General features: G+C 42.0%; 1 protein-coding gene across 1 annotated transcript in view; it reads right to left on the bottom strand.

Moving 5' to 3' along the window:
* The window catches only part of afg2a (AFG2 AAA ATPase homolog A), a 231,974-nt gene extending 204,504 nt beyond the window's left edge, over window positions 1-27,470 (bottom strand). The window contains exons 1-12 of the mRNA XM_080745782.1: window positions 27,285-27,470; window positions 25,651-25,775; window positions 24,348-24,505; window positions 23,530-23,588; window positions 23,130-23,242; window positions 22,171-22,464; window positions 21,458-21,806; window positions 19,681-19,810; window positions 18,984-19,040; window positions 18,772-18,895; window positions 13,611-13,712; window positions 10,519-10,672 (exon numbers count right to left, since the gene is read on the bottom strand). Coding sequence (XP_080601908.1) covers window positions 10,519-10,672; window positions 13,611-13,712; window positions 18,772-18,895; window positions 18,984-19,040; window positions 19,681-19,810; window positions 21,458-21,806; window positions 22,171-22,464; window positions 23,130-23,242; window positions 23,530-23,588; window positions 24,348-24,505; window positions 25,651-25,775; window positions 27,285-27,453 — 1,834 coding nt within the window. The 5' untranslated portion in view covers window positions 27,454-27,470. The remainder of the gene's footprint in view (window positions 1-10,518; window positions 10,673-13,610; window positions 13,713-18,771; window positions 18,896-18,983; window positions 19,041-19,680; window positions 19,811-21,457; window positions 21,807-22,170; window positions 22,465-23,129; window positions 23,243-23,529; window positions 23,589-24,347; window positions 24,506-25,650; window positions 25,776-27,284) is intronic.
* Between the last annotated feature and the right edge of the window lie 44 nt (window positions 27,471-27,514).

Below are 27,514 nucleotides of genomic sequence, written 5' to 3'. Positions count from 1 at the left end.
AGGGGGGAAAATGTTTTAGCCTGGAATTGCCCTTTAAGTATAGTACTGTACTTGCGCAAATGTACTTAGTTACTTTCCAACGCTGCTCAGAAGGCTTTAAAAGGACAGTGTGCGTAATTGTGCGTTTATTATTCCTCATAATCTATATTACGAGGCCCTTCTTTCCAGTGGGCTTCCCCTGTTTAGACGTAGTCTTGTAAACAGTGTGTCCGGATGTGGCAACAAACTAAACAAGCACGCGCAAACATGTGCACTCACACGCTTTTCTTTTGCATGTATACAACATCCGCTTTTGCTCGCATACTCATGCTCGCTCTCTCACACACACACACACACACACACACACACACACACACACACACACACACACACACACACACACACACACGCACACGCGCGCACACAAACACACAAACACATGCCAATTTACGCTGTTTAGGCAGAGGAAATGAGTCATCTGCCAGCGCGGGGATCAGTTGACCGACAGAAGGACGGCACACAGACGCCCGGCATCTGGGAGAAGCACATGACAACACATGACAGATTCCAAGCTCCAACTACAGGAATCCTCCATTTAAGGCGTTCAAATTGGAGCAATGAAATAATAATAATAATAATAATATAGGCCAAGGGTCTTCAACAGGGGGTCCTCAGAGTTACTACAGGGGTCCTCCAAATATTTGTGCGATAGCGTCACATATCTTATATTAACCACTTGAATCCTAACGTCCATATTCTGAGAACTTTAGCCAAAAATAGCGGATCTACAAGCTCACAACGCCTCGCAGCTTGTAGATCGGCTATTTTCGGCGAAGAGGTGTGGTGTAGAGGGGAAAAAGAGCAGACTAAGTACAGAGAGAAAGGTCAAGATTATTACGTGTTGACAGTTAAGTGGTTAAATATCTGAAAACACAGACTGACATGAATCCAAAATACACTGATGGTTTCCTTTTACACTTTCAAAAGTTAAGGATCTATAAGGGTCCATTGGGTTACCAACTCTCCATCATTTAGCTGGGGACCACCTGGAACCCCCTCAAGGACCACTGGTGGTCCCCGGACCACTGGTTGAAAACCACTGAGCTACGGCCACCCACAAAGAAGTGGTCATCCTCAGAGCAATAGGTTGAATAGCATCACAGGAAGTCAATCAGAAGGTTAGAACAGAGCAGTGGAGGAAAAGTAGGCCTACTCACATGCTTTACTGATGTAAAATTATCAATACTAGACCTTACCCGTTCGAAGATATGTGCTGCAAAATATGTGCAGAGTGTGGGTTATGGGGAAAGTAACTGTAACTGCATGGTGTGTGCGTGAGAATATGTGGGAGCATCATAATGTAAGGAGCAGCCCATGGGGGAGTGTATATTTATGATGGATACAAATAATTTAACAGCAAAATTAGGTGAATAGAAGTATGAGGATGTATTTGCTTACTCCACATAATTTTTCCATACCCGTTGGAAGATGAGACACACATCACCCGTTGCATGCGTGACCCATGCAGAGAGAGAGAGAGAGAGAGAGAGAGAGAGAGAGAGAGAGAGAGAGAGAGACTGCAACATTCCTAACTGTGAGAGAGGTGTGTGTGGGCCCAGGGCTACAGATCCCATGGCCTGGAGGAACGGACCGTAACCATGACAACAGGCTGTAGAGCTGTAGAGTGAAGAAACGCTAATAAATAGCTAGAATTTGGGAAAAATGAAATTCGGGCTCCGTCACCGTGTGTATAATGCTAATGGCCAATGCCATGTTAAATTTTAGATCAGTCGCTGAAGCGAGTGAATAGATAATGCATTGTGTGACTGACTGACTGACTGACCGATCTCCCTAATTATTATATGGATTGCAATGAAGAAATACTCTGTTTCAAGTAAAAGTCCGGAATTCAAAAGGCACACAAGTACTGCCATCAAAATGTAAAAGTAAGTAACACACAAGTAAAGTCCCAAAAGTACAATGTTTTCAAATGTATAAAGATCTGGAACAGACTTATTTTGTAGCTGTAAACTGCGTACAAGGGATGATGATCTGTCATGACTTTGGTAGTTATGTCATAAAGATGCGGCTAAAGCATGCGGTTCCGAACCTATTCCTTGGATCAAGGCCCACTTGAAAAACTTGAAAGCATACATGACCACTTGAGTCAGTGGGTGGGCCATGGACGCTTTCATGTTTTTCAAGACAGCTTAAAATAAAAATCTCTTTTTATATATATATATATAATTATATATTAATATTTTCGGTGAAGACTCTGCTCTGCTGTTCCAATAAAACTATTGATCCGACAGGACATACACATTGAATGTTGAACCCACTGAATCCATTCACACAGTTACCGCTCTTCACTGGCTTTTTAGACACTTTCAGATCAGTCAGTTGGCAACTTCTCCTGCAATACAGCATTTGCCCACTAGAGTTCACCACTGAGAGTCACCAAACATCCCCAAGGAAGCTTAGGTACAAAGCATGTCAGCATGACTATTATACTAACTAGGTCAAGGATAAATAAACCAATAGGCCTATACTGACTCTGTTATGGCATTTCAGCTGACACCTGCCATTATATGACAATGTATAAAGTCACCATAACTTTGATGAGGCAGTATTGTGTCCTTTTAAAATGTACTCACAAGCAGTGATAGAAAACCCTTTACTTAAAGTTCAAGTTATCAATACTGCAATGTAGGAGTACTCTGTTACAAAGTAAAAGTCTGGAATTCAAAGTTGATTTGGTATTGGTATCAAAATGTACTTAATGTACCACAATTTAAAAGTACTCGTTATGCAGAAGGTCCCAATTTCATAAGTGTTCAAATGTATAAAATGTATTAAAATTAAAGTAACTAATATAACCAAAGTTTTCAAATAATTGTAGAGGAGTAAAGAGTGCAATATTTGCGCTCTGAGGTGTAGTGGAGTAGAAGTAAAAGTACTGACAACTGGAAATATTCCAATAAAGTAAAGAATACCTCAAAACTGTGCAGTACTTGAGAAAATGTACTTAGTTACTTTACACCACTGCTTACAAGCTATTTTGACTTGAATTGAGCACAAAACATAAAAACCACTGTAGCACAGTACAATAAAGTACAGCACACAGACACACATGGCAGCTTGGTTTTGTCATCCGTCGCTTTGGCTAGAATAGCCTTGGACAGCTGCACCTTTTAGTCTATGAGCAGGAGTCTACTGTCCAGGATATCGTCGTTGTTGAGCGGAAACCTTGTATCTCCAAGTTTCAAATTTGTACGTTCTTTCGTAAAGTAAAGCCCTGCTTCATCATACAAGGCTGTCGCACAAAAGTAGTGAAAACAGCCGATCTACAAGCACACAACGCCTCGCACCGCGAGGCGTTGTGTGCTTGTTGTTTTCACTAGTTTAAATCATTTTAAAAATGATAAATGCAAACGATAAACGAACGGTTTTGGACATACAGTGTTTTCACCTGACAACGACGATGTGTGTGTGTGTGTGTGTGTGTGTGTGTGCGTGCGTGCGTGCGTGCGTGCGCGTGCGTGGCGTGTGCATTCAAATTATCTGTAAAATGTGTGCTGTGTGCGTGTGGGAGTGCGAGTGTACTGTATATGCGTTCAAATTATCTGTGCGTGTGCGTGTGTGTGTGTATTATGTGTGTGTTGGCGGAGGCCCCAGCAGCTGCGTGCAGGTCTGGCATCACATGTGCGTGACCCCACCATGGCCCGGCCACCGTGTCCCTCCATCTTTATTTTTAAAGGAAGCAGTGCGTCACAGATTACCTCCCCCCCCAAACGGGTCATTGTTACCTGAGCAGGACAAGGAAACAACTGGGGTTCCTACTTGAGATGGCATTTCTTTTTTTTTTTAGGTTTGTTCCCTTTATTTTAATAGGGAGGAAAAAACAGATTATTAACTTGCGGGCATGTGTGTTTTGTGCATCTGTGTACGGACAGTCACACAAACAACTGGAAACGCCACCACAGCCAACCCACACACACACATGTATACACACACACACACACACACACACAGACAGACACACACACACACACACACTCTCTCTACTGTAGCGGTTCTTAACCTGTGGGTCGGAACCCCCAGGGGGGTCCCCAAATTATTTTGGGGGGTCCCGAGATGATTAACTTAATGTGCAACATTATTTTCTCAATCAACAGTAAACAAACCATCATAACGTTTAATTGTATAAAGGGTATCTGCACATTTCTAAAGTGACAATTTAAGGACTTTTTAATACTTCTAAAATGACAAATGAAACACTGGCCAAATTGTCAAATATTAGAGGCAGAAAATATGAAAATAGCAGATCTACATGCTCACAACGCCTCGCGTTGTGAGCATGTAGATCAGCTATTTTCACAATAGAACTGTGTTATACAAGATGTAATACCTCAATTCTTAGTGCCTGAAATATGATTATTTTAGGGGTCGCGGCCTGAAACACTGCTCTACTGGACGCTCAACATGGGGTATGGCGGCACCGAGGGGTCGTTGAGGAGGTTCCAGGGGGTCCACAGACACATCTACAGCATGTGATTTGATAGTTTGGGAACCACGTGGACTCCTCACAATACTGTAACTCTGAGAGTGTACAATTGGAACCAAATGGTTCCATTTGTTCACTCACAGAGTTACAGTACATTGACACATTCTACAGTGCAGATTGGGGTCCCAGAGATTAAAATGGGGTTCACAACCTTTTCTGGATCAGGCCCCATATATCGTCTCTGTCGGGTAGAATCCTCATTTTGTCCAAAACTGTTACTTTTCCGGATTCAAGCTTGGGGATTCGAGCTTGCGGATCTGCTACTTTTGAGCGACGCTGTAGTAATAGTGTAGTACAGTGTTTCTCAAAGTGGATTCCAGGGACTCTGTGGGTTCCTTTAGTGGGGTCTAAATTGACCCATACAAGTCTGTAACTCTGACAGTGTTCAATTTCAACACTGCCAGAGTTAAGGGGAGACCTTGACATTTTAAAGTTTGATTAACACTGGTATAGTATAGGGCATTAACCAAAAAGTCGACAAGTCGACTCAGTTCACTTCATTACAAAAGTCAACTCCCACCAGGGAAAGTCGAAAGTAATAAAAAAGAGAGGAAAAAATAAATAAATAAGAAAATCCGAAGCACCAACCTTATCCTGTTGAATCCAACATTAGGATTATTATTATTCAATGATGCTGGTTGCAGTGGAATCTATAATATTAACATCAAAACAAAAGCCTTATTAAGGGAGAAAAGATCGCTTTAGGGTATTCTATGAAGTTATTTTTGGGTTTGTCCCCCGTCAATGTGATGACGTCATCAAACGATAAAAGTCGACTTCAAATCAACTTTTTACTTAGTCGAGTCGACTTTCAAAAATCTCAAGTCGTTAATGCCCTAGTATATAGTATGATCAAGTAGGTCGTAAACCGATGCAAAAAGGTTGGAGATAAGAGGTTTCTGCCGTCGACAGTGACGACATCAAACCGGGATATGTGATTGAAGCGAACATTTTTATTTATAATCCCTGGCTCTGCTCTACTTCCATCCTATTTGTCACTGCGTGGTTTCCTGCCACGGTGGTGGTGTCATAGGAAGGGCCTAATGTACAGCAGAATGACCCTGCTGGGGATTAGCACAAGGTCACCGCCACACGTCCCCCTGCACGGCCCTGCACGGGGACAGGAAGACACACACACCGTGGACACACAGAGGATGTGTGTGTGTGTGTGTGTGTGTGTGTGTGTGTGTGTGTGTGTGTGTGTAGTGTGAAGTGAGGACTCATGTCCTGTCAGTGGTGTAAAGCAACATTTGCTTTTGAGGCATATTAACTTTACTGGAGTATTTTCAATTTGCTGTCCTTTTACTTCTACTTCACTACATCTCAGAGACAAATACTGTACTTTTTACTCCACTACAAGTATATGAAAACGTACTAATTACTTTGGAAATTTGGATTATTATTACAAAACATACATTAGCCACTTCAGCCTTATATACAGTACATTTTGACCATTTAAGAATAGCCGATCTTAAGCTTGCATTGTGAGCTGGTAGATCTACTATTTTCAAAAGTTTTTTCTTTTTTTTTGAACACTTGTGAAATGGGACATTCTGCATAAAGAGTACTTTGTACTTTTGGTACTTTAAGTACATTTTGATACCAATACTTTTGTACTTTTAGTCAAGTAAATTATAATATATACTTATAATTATACTTGTAACAGAGTATTACTATATTGCAGTATTGTAGCTCAAATGGACAGAGCATGGCTCCAACACTGGCTGACTTGAATGTTCCTTTCCTTGTCTAGAGATCACAAGTTCTCATAGTTTTGTGTCAAGGGCCAACCATCTGAAAGAAAGGTTTAGTGCCTTCTCAGGGACCCCCAGAAGAGAAACTTATCCAAACGTTTTTGATACGATTTCAAACATTCTCAAAAATAGTGACATGCTGTGGGCTTGTAGTTTTTCTACTTTTGAATAGCCAACGTTATAAATGTAAAAAGTGGTTAAAATGATTGTGACGCTCCTTTAACTACTTTTCAGTTTAGAAGCCCCTCAAGGAACCCTGAATCCCTGGACCCCGTTTTTTTTATATAGTCAGAAGCATTAGTCAGAAACATATCTAGCTTGGCAGATATGGAAACATCAAAAAGATATTTTAAAGATATTTAAAAATAACAATGTTGGTGAACACAGCTGCATTGTGATTGGTTGAATACCCTTGCAGTCAGAAGAGCACATGGCAGCTTCCCATTCTAACTGTTAAAAAACACACATATACTGTAGCCACGGTATTTGGGATGGTCAATGTACAGATTATACATTTTTTTGATATTATACTGTTTAAGGCCCATTCCCACTGGGCCAGATACACAGATACAAAATATTTTTCTCCATTCAAGTGGATGCTAAGATACGGATAAAAAATATCTGACAGATACAGACCCTCTGGCCCAGTGGGAATGGGCCCTTAGACTGATGATAGGTTCAAGTTTACCTATGATCCTAGATTACCATCTCTGTGCATTTCATGGATTACCTTGTGTTTACCTTGTAAATCGCTCTGGATTAAGAGTGTCTGCTAAATGCCTAAATTCTAAATTGTATTGGAACATTACCCCTGTGCCACCCAATCACCACGGAGTGTTTATTTAAACTCTGTCATTGAGCGTCGACAGTCCATGGGAGTTAAAACAACACGTCAGGTTTTTGTTGTGTATGAAAATATATATTTTTGTATATTTGAGGACACTTTACAACGGCCTGTGGAAACGAAATGTGTACTCTCTGACGCCTTGCGATGTTATTCTACCAACTCGCTTATTGAGCATCCTAACTGTACGCTTTGCGCGCTGTGAACCCCGAGGTTTGATTTCAGCATTTATTTGACAGGGATTTTCTACTGCATACTGTGAAAATAACGAGGCACTGCATACTGTTGGCATAAGGGAGACAGAGAGAGGGAGAGAGCAACAGACTATAATCTACTAGTAGACAGGGTCGTTTTTCCCGTGGCGTACTTATGAGGAACCTGTGTGTTTTTCTTCTGGGAGCTTAGGGATTTGGAGATGTTGGGGTTTTGAGGGACAAGGCAATGCAAAATTACCGGTAGCCAATACAGCATCACAATCGTTTTAATCACTTAATCCATATTTTATGCCTTGGCTATTCAAAAATAGCAGATGTGCAAGCTCACGGCACGTCACTTTGTGCCACACTGCGAACTTGTACATCTGCTATTTTTGAAGATCATTATTGTTTTAATCTTCAGTGTCCGCTGCTCCCCCTCGGGGGGAGAGAGAGAGAGAGAGAGACGGAAGAGAGGTTTCTCTGAAAACATTGGCAGTCACGTCTGGCCCTTCTCTGCGGACAGTAAATCACGCTCTTCGGCGGAGTGCTTCCGCAGCGCGGTAGCCCCCCGATCCGCTGCTCGCTCAGCTGGTAATGCAATACGCCACGTACCTCAGGCCCCGGGACCACCCAGGAGGCACAGGGGGTCACGCAGACACGCAGTTACGTGCACACATGGTTGCAAGCAAACACACACACACACACACACAAACACACACATTAACAGAAACATATCGTCGTTGTCGGTTGGAAACCTTGTATGTCCAAGACCTTTCGTTTTGTATTTATCCTTATAAAAATTAACTAAACTAGTGAAAACAGCAGATCTACAAGCACACAACGCCTCGCGGTGCGAGGCGTTGTGTGCTTGTAGATCGGCTGTTTTCACTACTTTTGTGCGACAGCCTTGTATGCTGAAGCAGGGCTTTTACTTGGTGAAAAAACGTACAAACTTGAAACTTGGAGATACGAGGTTTCTGCCCGACAGTGACGATATATTGTGCATGTGACACACAGACGTACCGATGTGCACGAGCGCACACAAACACGCGTGCGGCCGTGCGCGCAAGAAGGTGCGCACTCTCTCACACACACACACACACACACACACACACACACACACACACACACACACACGAACACACACATGCATAAGCCCCATATCCTGGATGTGCTTACTATTGTGGTGGATTGGGTTGTAATGTCAGGGGAGAGGAATTTCACAACAAGTGGTGGTTTTGGTGGTTTTTCTATCAATGGGATTAAAATGCCAGTGAAAATCCTCCACTTCCTCCCACAGAACGCATGTCGATGAATAGGTGCCCCGCTGTGTCTATAAAAGCTCCACAAAGAGGCCGATATCTTACGAGCATATCACAATAAAGTTAAAAATAAAAAGTAGTTTGTGGATAGAGGGGAAATGCTGCGGAAAAACCCAGAGTTAAGAAATGTGTTCTGCACCACAAACTATAACTTGTACAATTGTTTTGAGGAATTGTGGGATCCATTTTATTGGTTTTACCCATTGCCTAGTTGCCTACTGCAGGGTAAGTGGTTACCCTGGCCTACCTCCCAAGTTCAGAACACATTTTCATCAACAACTAATGTACAACATGTAATTGTTTTAAATATATCGTTGCTGTCGGGTAGAAACATATCATCTCCATATTATAACTTTTTGTGTTTTTTCTAAAATTCATGCTCAACTTGATCACACTACAGCGTCACACAAAAGCATCAACAATGGCAAATAAGGTAGCAGATCTATAAGCTCGAAATGCGTCGCTTCGTGGTGCATTTAGAGCTTGCAGATCTGTTACTTTTGCCATTTTTTACTTTGAATCCTGAACAATTTGGGACATATGAGGTTTCCACCGACGGAGAAGATATATAACCATGTATTTAGTTGTAGTTCATTTGAATACAGGTACACCAGGTTTATGCAACTTAATACACTCTTTTAGCTAGCTGTAGGTCATTTGGGACATATAAAAATATAATTACATTTCCATGACACTAAAAGAAGTCAACTGGGTTGCATCTACAGCACAGTAAATACCGGCTCCTATCCTATCCTTTCCGCCAGTGGTGGAAGAAGTACTTAAGTAAAAGTAGCAATTCCACAATGCAGAAATACTCTGTCAGTAAAGGCCCTGTATTAAAAATGTATTGGCACCAAAACATACAGTACTACTCGCTATGTTTGACCACACAAAGTATGAGATAGGGCCTGACCTGAGTACATTCTCAGTAAATGTACTCAGTTACTTTCAACTACTGGCTTCCATAAAATGTTCAGGCAGTGATCTTGTAAGGATTAAAGCAAAAATAAAATCTCACGACTGAAAAGAAAAATCGATTCGTGACAGAGTTCTCTACGGCAGTGTATCCCAAAGTGGGGGTCAGGACCAAATTACCCCAGATGATTTGCTTAACTCATTGCATGCCAGGCCCGATAGTCCCGAGATTATTTCAATGTCTTTCCCCGCCAGGCCCGATAATCCAGAGAAAAAAAAAAAAAAACAATTTTTTTTTGAAAAAAAAAAAAATATTTTGGACCCCCAAAAAATTTAGTAGGCATGATAGCAACCGCGAAATTGCATGTTTAACCCCCATAGCAACCCCATCTTTCAAACATGGCAGCCATCTTTGTTTACATTTTAGGAAAACATAATGGCTGCTATCTCATGAATGCCTGAACGGATTTCCATTCGGATTTTTTTGTTTGAAAGCTGTGAGCAATGTGGACACACGTGGTGCATTATCTAGGCATGGGTGTGCATGATCCGTGCACTATGAATTACATGGAAGTCTATGGAGACAGGGGCAGGGGAGAGTACGAAGGTATTGTTAAATGGCGGGGAATGTGTAAATGTACAACATTGTTTTCTCACTCAACAGTAAACAAACCAACATGCAGCACATTTCTAAAGTGGTAACTTCAAGACTTTTAAGACCTTTTTATTACTGAAATTGTCAAATATTACGTAAGAAAGAGTCAAACATTGTGGAAATAGCCAATACAGTGGTGGCGACTGAGAACTTTACTCCATGTACTTGTACTAAGAAATGTATTCTGTGAACTTGTGTACTAAGAACTTTACAGTATGTACTGTACTTGTCTAGTGATAACTTTACTCCATGTACTTGTGTACTAAGAACTTTCCTCCAGGTACTTACCCGCCTCCTTGCAGACGCCGGCGAGGTCCGCTCCAACGTACCCGTGGGCGGAGTCAGCCAGCAGGACCAGCTGGTCTGGTGAGGCGCTGCAGGGCACGGCGCTCAGCTGCTTCTGAAGGATGTCTGCCCGCTCTGCTGCACTGGGGACCCCCACCTGGAACACACACACACACCATCAACACCCTCTGTTGGGATGGAAGAGGGGTTCTCAAAGCGGGGTCCCCCAGGGGTTCTTGAAGGGGTTCCCCGGCAAAATTGGTTGAACTCATTAAGACCTGAAGCCGATGTTGTTCCAAGGACCCCTAAATTGACATATTTGGCCACGGACCCCCATCTGAAAATGTTTTGTGCCAGGGACCCCCAGGAGAGAAGATTAGTGTTAAAGAATTCTAAATTATTAAATAGTTTTTTCAAACACTTGTAAAGAAAATAGTAGATGTAGTGTAAAAGCTTGTACTGTACTGTACCAATGTACTGTAAAAGATGGGAGCTTGTAAATCAGCTATTTTTGAATAGCCAAAGCTAAAATCTAAAATAACAAAGGTGCTTTCCCATTTATTTCTTTTTTTATGAGTTAATATTGCATCATAATCGGTTTAACCAAATTTGGACAAATTTGGAAAATCTTTAATAATTTAGACATGTTTAATGACAAATCTTCTCTTCTGGAGGTCCCTGACACTAAATCTTTTCTGATGGGGTGCCGCAGACAAATGAATATACATTTGGGGGTCCTTGACTTGAAAATGTTGTGAGAACCACTTGAACAGAACAGCACAGAAACACACATGATGTAATGCACACATGCAGACATCTGCCTTTGGTTTCAATGTGGTAAAATTAAAAGTAGTCAGGATTTAATACACAGTGAAACACCACAGGACAACTTTCCAAGCAGAAGTACATATTGCAATAAACATTTATTTCCACAAAGAGAGATGCTGACTTTCATGCTGACATTTACAACAGGCCTGTGGCCAAGAATATGTGCAGAATATCTTGTTTAAACCAGTGGTTTTTGAGCGGTGCAAACCGCTCTTACATTTCACTTTGTGTGTATTAGCAGCATCAAACATATAATTTTCCGAATGTCTGTCTGTCTGTCTGTCTGTCTGAGTGAGTGTCTGTCTGTCACAGCGTTTCTCCTCGGTGGCTGGAGCAATTGATCTGAAATCACATCACCATTAGCATATGAACACACCTGACATAACTGTGAAGCCTGTTTGTCACTTTCACAAATCATATGCTGTATATTGGTGTATCTACTATCTATTCTGCATCTAGCATGAGGCATATCTATTCTGCATCTAGCATGAGGCAACATGTTTAACCAGCTGTTAAAAACTCACCCACCGCTATTTTTAAGACCCTTCTAATGGTCCACACCGCCAGGATTTTGCCTACCTTTAACGTGGGCGCGCGCGCGAATCCATTGCGCGATGGTTCACCGATTGCATTCACAATACGATCCAGGCAGGGTAAGCAACAAAGCACTACAGCCTTCCATCGCTCAAAGCGAAACCGACGGAGCGCCACGCTGGTGTTGCACAACATTGAACCGGATGACATTTCGGCAGACAGGATACAGGCGTCGTTGTCCCGCCCCCCCATTTCCGGTCTGGAACATCCGGATCCGTTTTTTGTGAATAGGGTGGGTCCAGAGAGCGCTATGGACGGCGAATCGGCGATCATACTTTTTTGTTTTATAGTTATTAAAGCTAATTGATAACTCGTCATATTCGTCATAAGCAGAGTGGACCCATAACTATAGCTCGTCAAACTCGACATAAGCAGGGAATGAGTTAAACAGTGTCGGTGCCCTGTTACAGATGTTGTCCAAAAATCATGCAGATCGGTACACAGTATCTCTGTAGCCATTAAACGAAACGGGTATTTCTTACATTGATGCTCCTACATAATTATCATGCAAGCACCAGTTAAAGTCACTTTCCATCCCTCATATATTGTGTGCACAGTGCCCACCCCATAACCCATACACTGCACATCATTTCGGAGTTCATATCTTTGAACGGGTAAGGGCTAGTAGTTATAATAAGAATAGAGAGGGCAACTGATATCCCCACCCGTCCACTTGCATTGAGTTGCTCACCCAGCGCATGAAGCGTACTTCCGCGTTTGAAACGCCTCTGAAACGTGACGTAGTGGGGCTACTATTTGGCTTCTGAGCCAATCGCGACGGTCGGGGAGCGAGAAACGGGGAGGCGGGGGTAGCGGGGGGCTATCTGCCTCAACTGAACTAACTGTTTGAATAGTAGCCCCAACTGCAGTACCTCAAACGGCCACCATGTACTTTTTGCTTCAAAGCGCCCCCAGGGTTCTGGGGCCTTGATTAGCAGGCTACGGATCTCCATGTAGGGATAGCCAAAATGTTGTAGTAGTAGGGATCTCCATGTAAAGAGATCCATACTCATACACATAAAGTAACTGACATCACGGACAGAACGGCCCATACGAGGAGATACTGTATGCTGGTGCTGTTTTTTAAATGCATACCAGGATTATAATGTGAATGCAAACCTGTATTCATAGAAAGAATTGCCGATTGTAGGTTGGCTATATTTGAAAATTTGAGAATGAATGAATGAACGAATGAATGAATGAATGAATGAATGAAATAAAATAAATGGTACACGGTACAGAATTTGCCTCTGTATTATCCAATGAGTGTGCACAAAGTGTTATCATTGCCCTGTACACACACACACACACACACACACACACACACACACACACACACACACACACACACACACACACACACACACACACACACACACACACACACACACACACACACACACAATCTATTCAAAGATTACTAGCATGGACCTCCATCCAGGGCTGGGCAATTAACCGAAAATATATAGAAAACTGACATTTAGAATGTAGGATTAATCAAACACAATCAGGTAAGTTTTTTTCTTTGTATATACAATATCGACGAATTGACACAAACATAATTTTTTATATACATACCGTATATAAATTGACTATACACAGATCAGTCTGATACTCAACCACTCAACCCTTTATTATACAGTACTTTGGGACTTCGCCCAGGCCTGCAGTACCTCCAGCTCCTTGTCGAAGCGGCCGGGCCGGCGGAGGGCAGGGTCCAGGGCGTGCGGTCGGTTGGTGGCCCCCAGCACCAACAGTTGTCCCGAGTGACCTTCCTGGAATAAAGACAAGCACAGTAAGAATCAGTGAGGTCCAACTATTTATTTTAACTTTAACCACTTGAACCCTAGCATCCCTATTCTGGGCATGTCATAGGCAAACCTTTTGCGACGACAGGTAACGAAAACAAAAAGTAATAGCTCACAATACGTCGGCGTTGTGGTTTGGCAGCCTGTTTTCCTCCTTAGTCATTATCAGGGGAGTGAGACATAGTAAAAGGAGGCATGTGGGTGGGAATGGGATTGGATCTCAGGTCAACTGGGATGGAAAATGATAAACGGTATATTTAGTGTATATAGCATCTTTATTCAAAGCGCTTTACAATGTGCATTACATTCAACCATTCACACACACACACACACACACACACACGCGCGCAGACACACGCACAAGCACACACACACACACACGCACACACACACACACAGGTGGCAGAGATGATAACCAGAACACTCGCCCACAGAGGTTCTTGTATTAATTTCGCTGAGGATAATGTTAGGAATACGTTTAGGGTTAAACATATTTTACTACGGTTACGTTTTGGAATAATAATAAAGTTTTACTGAGGTTATACGGTTTAGGAATAAGTATAGGTTCAGGCATATAGTTTTACTGAGGTTACGTTCAGGTAATACCTGGTGGCTGACCGTTTCGAGGTCGCATGATATGACCTGGGGCAAGCAGAAGCAGTTATGGGTTCAGTGCCTTGCCCCAGGACTGGCACTAACCCAGGTAGAGCCAGGGTTCGAACCAGGAACCATCCAATTCCCAAGCTGCTGCACCACTTCCTGAGCCACTGGGATGTGCATGTGCGGACGAAAGCGAGCTGACCAGACCACCAAAGGTTCAGCTTAGGTCAGCTGTATGGTGGTTTATGTCTTTATTAGGGATGGGACGATATGCAAATGTCATATCACGATTATTGTGACCAAAGAAATTATTAGCGATTTACGATATTATCACGATAATCAAAATATCCCCAACATCCATTATCCTGGGGCAGAACATTTGCCACAAAATAGCAGATCTACAAGCTCACAACTAGGGCTGCGAATCTTTGGGTATCCCACGATTCGATTCAGAAACGATTCTTGGGGTCAAGATTCACAATTTTTTTCGATTCTTTCAAATCCAAACGATTCGAATTCAGAAACGATTATTTTCCGATTTAAAAACAATTCTCGATTCAAAACGATTCTCGATTCAATTCATATATCAGGATCAACTCCAGTCTGCTGGCATGAAAGCAGAGTACATTTACGTAGCTTTTATAATTGTAAAGGTTTTATCAACTTATCGCAATAATGTAAACAAACAAAGGTAAATCCAAGACGTGTCTGATTTATTCATGCTTGCACACATTCTTTTAACTTGTACAAACACAACATAATATCTAATAAATTATCGTAATAAAAAGATCATAATAAAAAATCATAAAATTTAAATCATAATATCTAATATCTAATTAAAAAAAATTGGAAAATGAGAATCGATTCTGAATCTTACCATGTTAGAAACACGATTCGAATTCAAAACGATTTTTTCCTGCTTGTAGATCGGTGATTTTTTGGCAACAAGATTTGGTAGAGAGTGAAAAAAAAAAAGACTGTATCAAGTACGTATATTATAAGTACGTTTTACCAATAGAGGGTTTAAATGGTAACGGATATGCAGCTCTGCAAATAAAAGATGAATTAATCCCAGTGCATGACGGAGGACGATTTCACGATAAATTGAATATCCACGATACAATTATCGCGAGTGTATTTTTATCACGATAAACGATAATATCGCTTATCGCCCCATCCCTAGTCTTCATGTCTATGAAATTGTACTGTTGTAGCCTCGTAAACCACCAACTTCCAGAACTTCATTTGTCCGGAAGTTAGTGGTTTACGAGGCTAGTACTGTTGTAGGTGCAATGCTATGTGAGGTGGAAGCTGAGGCCCCTGTACAATGAAATTGTTTGTCGGTTTCCCTCATGGCAGAAAAACAGCAGGCTCTCTGCGATTTGAGGGCATTTATTGTATCTTGTATCCTGATAATAATTTGCCTACCGTTGCTGTTGGGCAGAAACCTGTATTCTCCAACCTTTTTCAGAGCAAAATATATGGAAGAGAATGCATGACACTTTTCTGAGTGTCATCAATGACATGATACAAACTGTGTCATGTATGAACATTTATTAAAAACAAAACCAGCTGGAGATGGATGGAAAACCTAATATTGATTTGTAATAATATTCGACCCAGATTATTGTGGAGCTAATAAGCCTCTGTATTGCCTCTCTCTCTGGTGGTCTGCCTTCAGGGGGAGAAATGATGGCTTTTTCCACTCATCTCCAATACTATGGGATGGGAGAGGGCCAGAGGGGTGCAGAATACTATGGGATGGGAGAGGGCCAGAGGGGTGCAGAATACTATGGGATGGGAGAGGGCCAGAGGGGTGCAGAATACTATGGGATGGGAGAGGGCCAGAGGGGTGCAGAATACTATGGGATGGGAGAGGGCCAGAGGGGTGCAGAATACTATGGGTTGCTAGAGGGCCAGAGGGGTGCAGAATACTATGGGATGGGAGAGGGCCAGAGGGGTGCAGAATACTATGGGATGGGAGAGGGCCAGAGGGGTGCAGAATACTATGGGATGGGAGAGGGCCAGAGGGGTGCAGAATTCCAGTTCGAGCAGGAATTCGGAGGACACAGGAAGTGCCCCCCACCCCCTCCCTTCACATTCTGCAGTATCCAATCAGTGCTGCTGACCTCAGCAGAAACAGGCCCAGGGGAGAATAGAACTAGGGGTGCAGTCCCAGTCATACATGGGCAACTGGCGGCCCGGGGGCCACATGCTGCCCCCACCTTCACTTAATGCGGTCCGCAGGTTAATACTGGAATACCGATATATAATTGATTTCAGCTGTTACAATTCCAAACATGACCTGCTTTAATTCCTTCAGTCTATATTAGTTAGCTTAACACCTTCTAAGCCAAGGGGAGCCCCTTAATGTTAAAACCGTACTATATCGCACATCCCCCCAGGGACTCTCAGCCACGTCGTACATTCCCGGACTTTGTCTTTAAAACCGGAATAAAAGCTTTTGATCCGAAAATCGGCGATCGTCTAACCTTCCCTAGTCACCACTCGTGCACTGATAGCTCATGCAGACCGTGCATGAAGCAGAGGTGACGTCAGCGCCTCTCCTTCTCCAAGGCTACTCCCAGCCATCCGTTTGCTGTCTGCACACTCGAGCTCCTACAGCAGCCATGCTTGGGGCTATGCCAGCGAAACTTTTCAGTTCTGTTCTTCAGTCACACATGGACTATTTGCGGGGACATTTACGTGAAAGGATCGCGCACGCGAAACGCACGGGGACATCGACGATCGGCCAAAACCCCCATTCTATCCCAACGGAAATCGAGAAAATCATGGTGAGTTACTGGCCTGGGGGGAAAAAAAAAAGAAAAAACAGCGGCGCTGTTCAAGATGGAGGGGCTGCGGGGTCATGTTTATAAACATAATATTATGTCTCAGATCACAATACAATAATAGAAATGTCACGGCTAATCTACCAACCACCATTCTATTTCGGACGTCAAGGTGTTAAAGGAGTGGTTCACCCCCAAAATGACTTTTGTATGAGATACTAGAATGACAAAGTAGGACGTAGCGATATGCAATGTGGCCCTCTGGAGTGAAGTTGGAAATATAGTGGCCCTCTCCATCATCAATGTTGCCCACCCCTGGTCCAAGTAATAGATGTAAAAAGGAAGAAACAATATTTTACATAAATATAAATGAAAATAAATTACAAATCTGTATTTGCCATTTTTTCCATTTGTTTGTGACACTGTTGTACGGCTAAGTATTAAATACAGATTAAGTGTTTCAGACTAATTGATAAAAAAAATTGATTTGTTGACTATAAAAAAAAAATGCTCTATTATAAGCAAAGATATCATGGATAGAACAGTAGCTATGAAAAGAACGTGTGGTTGCAGCCCCTAGAGTAGAACAGAAGAAGCGTACAGACTGCATGTCCTCCTCCTCCGCTTTTGGCTTTTCCTTCTCTTTTTGATTAAAGAGATGGAGATGTGCTCTGGTGATAAAGCGATGCCGAATTGGCAGGTCATGGTAACCCGCCGTGATTTGCTTCCCAGGCTTCTTTAAGGAAGGGGGGGTTGCAGGGCAATCCGGGCTGACCCCAGCTCTCTTTTTCTCATCAGGCTGACGTGGTGTAACTGTACAGAACAGCGCCGGAGCGGACAGACGACACCCCAGAGAGAGAGACGAGGCTGGGAGCGTCTGAAGGCCGTCCAACGTGCAGCGAGATGGTTTCTGCATGACTCTATCTGCATTTCCAATGAGAAATATATATTCTGAAGTAGGGAATCTAAAACTGCTGGGAGGGGGAGCCGTATTCCACGTTGAGAATCCAATGAAATAACCACACACATATGTGGATCAGATAGTCAATATAGGTTCAGCCAAAGGTAACTCCGAATCCCTAGTGACGGAGACTCACATCAGAAATGACGAGGCCGCGTTTCGGATGTGAATATGCTACGGGTGTTATGATGAACGAGGAAGAACATCTGACTTCAACCGCAGAGGAAGCGACGTCAATAGACACTTTTCACAGGCAGACATTTTGACGGATAAAAACAATAACATGAAGCATTTAACCACTTAAAAAACCCTATAAACATCCTTGAACGTCAAATAGCAAAAAAAACACTTTTCAACGGCCCTGAAAATGAAGGCTCGGCCCTAACTGGGCCCTACTGGGACCCGAACAATTACCATACTTTTAGGCCCGAAAACCCGAAAAGGTCTTAAAAGTCAAGCATCCCAACAAGCTTTGAATCAAAATACAAGATCTACAAGATCATAGCACGTCACGAAATGAGCTTTTTTAATCGTGAATATGTTTCTCAAATCTTTGCTTGTGGAGGTCCCTGGCACAGAATACTTTTTTGAGGTGGGGGTCCGTGGACACATACGTAGCATACACAGCATACCACGGATATCAAGTGTGAATGGCAGCACCAGTGCTACTTACTGCGCCTATGCCATCCATCAGAGTGAGGAGGGAGGCCACCACCCGTTTCTCCACCTCGTTCTGTGCCCCCTCTCGTTTGGGACACAGGGCGTCCAGCTCGTCAATGAAGATGATGGCAGGACGCCTGTCAAAGGAAGGCAACAGTTAATCCAACTAGTAAGATGATTAACATTAAAAGACAGAAAACTGGCAACATTAATGACAAAGATTACCTTTGAGATGCATCACTGAATATCTGTCTCAGCCTGGCTTCAGTTTCACCGTAGAATCTGCAAAGATATGTATATGTATAACATCCATATTATAAAGATATGTATATCATCCATCCACATTCCATTCTCATAAAGATATGTATAGTCCATTCACATAAAAAGTTGAAACATGGAGATGTGTTCCTGGGGCAACAGAGAAACCCCCTGTGGTTCCAGGGGGTCCCCAGCAAAATGTGTTAATACAGCATCACTATAATTCTAAACACTTTATCCATTTATGCTTTGACTATTCAAAAATATTAGATCTACCAAATCTCCTGTACATCTGGTATTTTTTTAACAATTTGAAAAATCTTGAATAATAATTTAGCATTTTTTAACACAAATCTTCTCTTCTGGGGGTCCCCGGCACAAAACATTTGCAGCTGGTGCGCATGCCTAATACATATCAATTTGAGGCAAATGCACCCTTATGGGTCTGAAACTCAGAGAGTGTACAATGGGTTATCTCTGGAACCCCGATTATATACTGTAAATGTGCAGTGGTAAATTCTCTCTGAGTGTACTCAGAGTTACAGACCCTTACAGTCCCAGAGGTCGATTGGGACCTCTGGGACACCACGTGTCCTAAATCATCCATATCTAAATATGGTCATATACCGTGCCCTAAATCATCCATATCTAAATATGGTCATACTTGCTCATGATCTCCGGGCCGTTGATTACGGTCATGTGCGTGCCGACCTCATTGGCTATGGCTCGTCCAATCATAGTCTTCCCTGTGCCTGGGGGACCATACAGGAGCACTCCTCTGGGAGGAGCGATGCCTGCAATGAAAACGTTTGGTTTATTTTACCTCAGTGGTTCTCAAAGTGGGATTTGGGGGGGACCCCGGTAAAAGGAGAAACATTTGAACAGTTTTTAAACAGTTTGAAAACTGTTGACATTTTGGGAATAATTGTGAAACATTTTAACTATAGTAACCCCCATAATGAACAAATGTTCCTGGCACAAAGGTTTATTTATTTCTTATTTTATTTTATTTTGTCAGATGAGAGACCACAATCAAATATAAGAAACGTGTGGGGGGCCCGCTGGCCTACTGGTCCAGTCAGTCTACTGTCCTATCAATAAAGGCATAAAAGCCCCAAAACAAATCTAAAATCTAATATATATATATATATATATATATATATATATAATATATATATATATATATATATATATTATATATAAGAAATGTGTGGGTCCTTGACAATGTTGAGAACCACTGTTTTACCTGACAATAGTTCGAGGTTCAAAGAACATAATGGGTTATTAGACACAAACACAAAAGGCAGAGGCCAAGGATGTACAATCCAATTTACATGTGTAAATCTAATGCCTTTAGCATTTCTTGTACTGTCACTATTATACATTATGGTTGTGAATTGTATTTATTTATGTGTTATTTTATGTATGTGTTATAATATTATTAGGGCTGGGATGCGATTAAAAAAATGTATCTGATTAACTCATATGCTGCCATTTAACAATACCTTCGTACTCTTTAACTGCCATTCGTCTCCATAGACTTCCATGTAATTCATAGTGCACGGATCATGCACACCCATGCCTAGATAATGCACCACGTGTGTCCACATTGCTCACAGCTTTCAAACAAAAAAATCCGAATGGAAATCCGTTCAGGCATTCATGAGATAGCAGCCATTATGTTTTACACTGTTGTGAGCTTGGAGGTCTGCTACCTGAGTTGTATGGGGGTTGTATGGGGGTTAAACAAGCAATTTCGCGATCGCTATCATGCCTACTAACGTTTTTGGGGTCCAAAAAAATTTTTTTGAAAAAAAAAAATAAATAAATAAAAAAAAATATATATTATTTTTTATTTTTTTTATTTACGGGATTCACGGGCGTGGCAGGGTGGTACAACGGGATTTTTAAGGGATTCACGTTTTTGGCAGTTAATGAGTTAATTACAGGCTTTGTAATTAATTAATCGCAATTAATCGCATTTTAATTGCATATTAATATTTGACCCGAGAAGCATTTTTTTTCAAGTAAAACACATTTTGTTGTACGAGTGAATCAACAAGTGAGTTTTTTTAAATCTAAATTTTGCATCCACTAGGCCAAGCAAAGCGCTCTGATCGGCGTTTGATATCTCTTCTTGGTTGGTGCATCACACTATGATCGGTATGCTCGAAAATGAAGGTTCTGTGGTGAAAAAACTACGTGCGATTAAAATGCGTTTTTTAATTAATCGCAATTAATCAGTTAAAGTCCCAGCCCTAAATATTATATGTAATAATGGTAATATCTAATAAACTATATATGTCATGATTAGTTCTATGCATGTCTGCTGCAAGCTTATTTATATAGTAAATGATATTGAACAGTGTATCAATGGCTGAATAAGACATAAGCACATTTAATATGAATATTTATAATGTGCATGAATACAGAACACATACCATAGGTGGAGAACAGCTCGGGGTGCTTGAGGGGAAGTTCAATGGTCTCTCTGATCACCTCTAATTGGCTGCCGAGGCCGCCAATCATACTGTACGTCACTTTTGACCTGGTGTCTTCAGCGTCCCCCGCCCCCTCCTGCCTTTCCCCTCCTCGTCTGTCCATAAAGCTAACTTTAGTGGTGCCGGAGATGCAGTAGAACGTGTCACAATTTAAAGTTCCACCAGGTGGGGCTGTGGGACCTTTCTTCTCTGCTGCCTGCTCTGAGCTCAGCAAGGAGCACTCCATGCCTAGTACAGAGCTCTCCTCCTTGGACTGTGAGGAGGGGGTGTCCTCCTCCTGAGAGTAGGGCTGTTACATTACAAAAAAACATTAAGTTAGTAAATGATGTGCGTTTAACGATTGAATTGTTATTTTTGGCGTTGAACACATGGATACAAAATGTATTTATGTTTGTCTTTCAGGCTTTGTAATCCAAAAATTACACAGGGAAGATATGGCAAATAACTTAAATATACAAAGAAATGACTGACATTTAATGATTTGCATTTTTCAAAAGTAATATTCAAAGCGGAAATAGCTAATCTACAAGCTTGTAGATCTGCTATTTTTGGAAAATGTTTGAAAATGTATAAACATGTTTCAACATGGAAACGATCATGACGATTATCCAAAGAATTACAGCGATTATCTCAACTAATTGTGACAGGCCTACCTGAGAGTTGCTGGAAGGAGTCAGAGGAGGAGCAGGAGAAGCAGAAGGAGAAGAAGGGGACAGGGGGAGGTGGCATGTTCGTACAGGTGTGCTGCTGGCACTGGGGCCGCCGGGCTCTCCGGCCGTGCCTTGCGGCGCCGCCCCGTCGCTGTCACCGTGGTCGTCCACGGTGAGCAGAGACAGGGAGAGGGACAGGGACAGGTCGGCTGAGGTGGAGCCCTGCAGCATGGAGCTGGACATGGATGCCTCGTCTGGGTCAGGGTCTTGTCCTCCCTGGAGGTCACCAGCAGCCACCTGTGCAGGGGTACAACAGGTCACACATTAAGACCTGAAACCTAGTCGACAAAAGGCCTTCAGTAATCAGTAATTTTCCTGCCAAGGAACCTCAAATTGAGTGAGTGAGTGAGTGAGTGAGTGACATTGTACCAAGACATCAGAGACACATACTTCCCACAGATCATAACCTCCCAAGGAGAGTTTGAAAACATGACCAATGATGAAAAACTCCCATACCTGCTGGGGGAAGTAAAACAATGTGCAAACACAGCAGCAAGATGAGCTGCTGTGATATGAGAAGGATATCAAATGGAACCCAACCACCTTAAAAAACATTGTATATATCCCTGCTCTGCCTGCATGTAACCTTGATGCATGAAAACTGTTACACTCTTTTCACTTGTACATATTTTGTTCCGATTGTATTGTATTGTATTGTATTGTATTGTATTGTATTGTATTGTGTACACTTCTGCTTTGTAAACGTATGTTTCCTCATGCCAATGAAGCCCTTTGAATTGAAATGAGTGAGTGAGTGAGTGAGTGAGTGAGTGAGTGAGTGAGTGAGTGAGTGAGTGAGTGAGTGAGTGAGTGAGTGAGGGTGAGAGAGAGAGATTAATACAGAAAAAAAGAAATCGATGGAATAATATCAAAGAAAAGAGTCAATAGTTGCAGCCTTATACCTGTTTGTGCAGAGTGACTCCATCCTCTCCTCTCAGAGATTCAACACGCAGGTTGCAGGCCCGGCCAAAGTACCTTAGAGAGAGGACGTTCCCTGGGAGGAGGACTCTTCCAGCTAATTACACAGAGGGGTTTAGGGGAAGGTGTTAATACATACTTTTTAAAAGTTAATCATCCAGGTATACACATTCCTTTATAACCCATTAAAGCAGAGAAAGCATCTGTGTCACTGTCATTTTAGATTTGAGCTACATAGGATCATAGGTTTTTCGGGAAACTCTTAGGAGTTTCCCACCCCTGTTTCCTGATCCCACCCCAGAGTATGAGGATAAAGCTACAGTAAATGGAATTTGGTCTATTGCAGTTGAACCCTGCCAGAGGCCTTGGAAGGCAGTGACTTACCCAACGATCGGAGAAAGAAGTTCTTGAACTCATCTGTATCGAGTGTGTTATCTTTTAGCCTGAAGAGAAAAAGAAAAAGAAAACATTTTCCAATTACACTACACAAAAATAGCTGTTCATAGCTGTGCTATCTTTGGAGTGGATCATCGTGACTGGATACGGATTATTTTACAACTCGAGGACACCCGTGCGCATCTTTTGAGGGCTCCCACGGATCAGAGCAACGAAGAATATTCTATGTTTTTCAAAGGTTAGTGAAAAACTCTCAGAAAGCGTGGCAGAGAACAACTAAACAAGTCAAAAAACAATGTTAGCAGTACATAAGTTAATAGCCCTTTAGAACTTTATTTACTAAAGCCTTGATAATACAAAAAGATACTTTATATGTGTGGAAGATATGCACAATTCAACAGCCATTGTCAATCCCTTACCAGTAGATGGCAGTCTTTACCAAAAGAAATACAACAATCAAGAGTAGACACTAGACACTCCTGTATCTACACCACACAGTATAGATTATTTTCATTTATAATACACAATGATGTTGAGACCTTGAAGCTAACATCTCAAATCTTTGCTTCTGGGGGTCCCTGCCTGGAACAAAATATTTTTAGAAGGGGCTACGTGGCCAAATACAAATGATTTTAGGGGGTCCTTGACATGAAAACATTTGAGCTTCACTGATATATCAACATCATTTTTTCAGAAAACAGTTGAGGATTAAAGGAGATATTTTTAGAATTCTGCCAAGGTAGTCTTGATGGGAATTTCATTCCTTCTTCTTGGTCAATAAGCCCCATGCAGCTGCGGTGTCTTACCTGGTGGAGAGAGACACCTCTTGGGCCTGCAGCACAGGGCCTGTCACTGGGTGAACCAGGACTCCCTCCCCTGGCTTCACTCTGAGGCTGTTCTGCACACATTTCTGAAGGCCCACTTTCCCACCAGGGAAAGTCGCTACAGGCCAAGCTAAACACACCTGTTGAGAGTGAGAGAACGGGTCAGCTGTTACAACGCAGTCCAATCGCTATTCCAAAACACACCATATTCATAGTTGCTGTTATACTGGTATTATTAGTCGTCCAATCAAAATCACTGTTACGACGCCATCCAATCAGAAACACTTGCAATTAAAGCATCAATCCATAATGTCATCATCATCATGTTAACACCTTCTAAGCCTGGTCGTACTCCCTCGGACTTCCTACTGGGTCCAATCAGCCACACGTCTATTCCCGGACTTTTGATATAAATGATAATAATCCAAAAAAAAAACATCTGCCTTTCTTCTCTGTGTCTTTTTGGAGCTATCTGAAACGGTTAATATCCTCTCACACTCATTTTCTGGGGCTGGGTGTGATACTCGTAATATCCAGCAGGCCGCGCCGTTGACTCACATTCTGGATGGATGGGTGTCCAGGAGTGGCCTCATACTCTCCACAGTGTTGAAACTCGACAAGAAGGACAAACAAGATGGCTGGTCTTTGTCTCTGTTCGTGGATCGCGGTTTCAATCACGTTCGGGCGCCGCTTCTCTATCGCTCCTTTCCCTGCTTCGCCGCACGTAAACGAATGGAATTGATCTCCCCTCCGCCTCGCCAAAGTAAGATCGCCGACCTCTGCAGGATGAATATGTACGCTGTATCGAGCACTCCATTACGTGTTGTTATCATGTGGGCTTTGTTTTTTTAAAACATGTTTGTAAATAAATGGCTTATTTCTTCGGCGCTACCTCTGTTCAGAGGGTTCTGCCGCGGCTTGCAACGTGTTTTTAATGTAGATTTGAGTCTGGGTCACCAGAGACCAGTTCTCAACCTGTAAGCCAGGGGTCTTCAACAGTGGGTCCGGGACCGGGACCTGCAATTAACTGGCGTGTTACATGTGTATACCCCTTATGTCTTCACCTGCCAATCACTACGGCACACCACCTCTCAAGGTGAACCCGCTCACACAACTGGCCAAAGGCAGAATGGCTCCTTCACAACTATAGATTCTCACTAACCTGGGAGTAAAAATGTACCCTCAACTGAACTTTGAGGCCCACAACAACCATCGGTGATGTTGTTTTTATTATTTTATTCAGTATTCCATCAACATATTATGTTAAACAGTGGCAGATACATACCTCTTGCTGTCCGGTTTTGCTGGTCAATAACACTGGTCTTCCTATGCATATGTTGGCTGTCTTCATGGAATTGAGGCTCAGCTGGACTAGACACGATCTGCTTCTTTTAGGCGTCTTGTCATCTGCTGCAAACCATACATGAATACAGAATATGAAGCTGGGAATTGCTTGATTGCTTTTTTGATTGATTGATTTGATTTTAGGGATGAATAAGACAACATGTAAAAGTGAGTTCATTGTATTATGATTGGTTTTTAAAATAAACAGTTTTAGATCCTTCCACAATACTGCTTCTATCTTCAATTAAGTCGGCTAGTTCCCATTCATTTACATTTTTATTGAGACATACTGTATGCACGTGAACTGGCTTAACTTGGTCACTGAGAGTTGTGTTATAGCTAGGCTGTCCTGTAATTAGAGTGAATGGTGAATTAAGAGTCAATTTATTATATCCATTTGTTATTGAGTGTACAAATGGAACAAAATACACCTATCATGACACCATTCAGGCATTGACGCTAAGGCTTGCTCACCTGCCCCCGGCAGGTAAATAAAACCTTCAGGCAGGTGGCGTTTGCTTTCAGGTTGCCCGACCGGGCAAGTGCTCATTTGAGAGGGGACTCAACCGTCTATAAACACAACACAAGATATCTGTCTAAACACCTGAACATGGCCAAATTGCTCTGTCTTCTGGTCTGTGGAATGTAAAATAAAAGCACTGTTTACCTACTGTATAATGTGCGGTTTTCACTGTTGCTGCACTTAAAAATACTAAATAGTTGAAAACCCATAGTCATATTCAATCATATCTATGTAGGTATTTGGATAAAAACGTAGGTATACATAGTAGGTACATTTTGTAATGGACGATTTACTTTTCGGGCAAGTGGGCAAGATCTTTGGGCAAGTAGAAAATGACCTGTACGTGCCCGACGGGCAAGTGCCTCTGAGACCTTAGTGTCAACCCCTGCCATGGACTATTCATGTTTAGCATCTGCAGCAGCAATTAGTTAGGCTCAACTAACTTGCACTTTTATATTGAGTGAAGTGTCAAATAGGTGGGTAATTTTCATACACAGTGGTGTAAAGTAACTAAGTACATTTACTGTACACAAATACAATTTTGAGGTATTTCTACTTGACTTGAGTACAATTTACAATACTTTTACTTCTACTACACTACACCTCACTTCCAAATATTGTACGTTTACTCCACTACATGTAGACCTATATGAAAACTTTAGTTACTAGTTACTTTGTAGATTCATTATTATTACAAAACATACATTACCCACGTCAACCTATACATTAAATGGAGGTGATGCATTGTGAGCTTGTAGATCTGCTATATTCAAAAGATGTTGTACCTTTACTCAAGCCAATTTAGAATTCCTGACTTTGTACTTACTTGTAACAGAGTATTTCTGCATTGCAGTATTGAAACTTTTACTTATTGAGTGCTTTTCCACCACTGCCTATGCATTATAATGAAGTCCACCAGTTAGTTAGTTGTAGTAGATAGCAGATAGGCATAGAGCAGCAGTAGTCTATAAATGTTTTATTGAGCTCAACATACAGTTATTATTTAGTACTAGTAGCCTACTGTTATTATATCTGGCTGGTCTTATACTTACCCTTATCAATGAACTCTATTACAATGAATGAATTGTTGCTGAGACTTTCGCAGCTTTGCCCTTCCTGAGCCAAAGCCTGAAGGCTCGTCCGTTCGTCATCTGTTAGTCCTGCTAAAGGGTCTCCTTCGTTGGCTCTCTTCGATTTGCTTTTGTTTTTCTTTGAAGACATTGTAATTCTTCCACACGTGAAAGTGCAGCAAACATGTGTAAACAATGCGACGAAGTAGTAA

This window comes from Nannobrachium achirus, assembly GCF_963921795.1.
Source record: "Nannobrachium achirus genome assembly, chromosome: 17".
NCBI classification, from domain to species: Eukaryota; Metazoa; Chordata; class Actinopteri; order Myctophiformes; family Myctophidae; genus Nannobrachium; species Nannobrachium achirus.
Note: the sequence above shows the minus strand (reverse complement) of the source record. Positions and strands in the feature narration are given on the sequence as shown.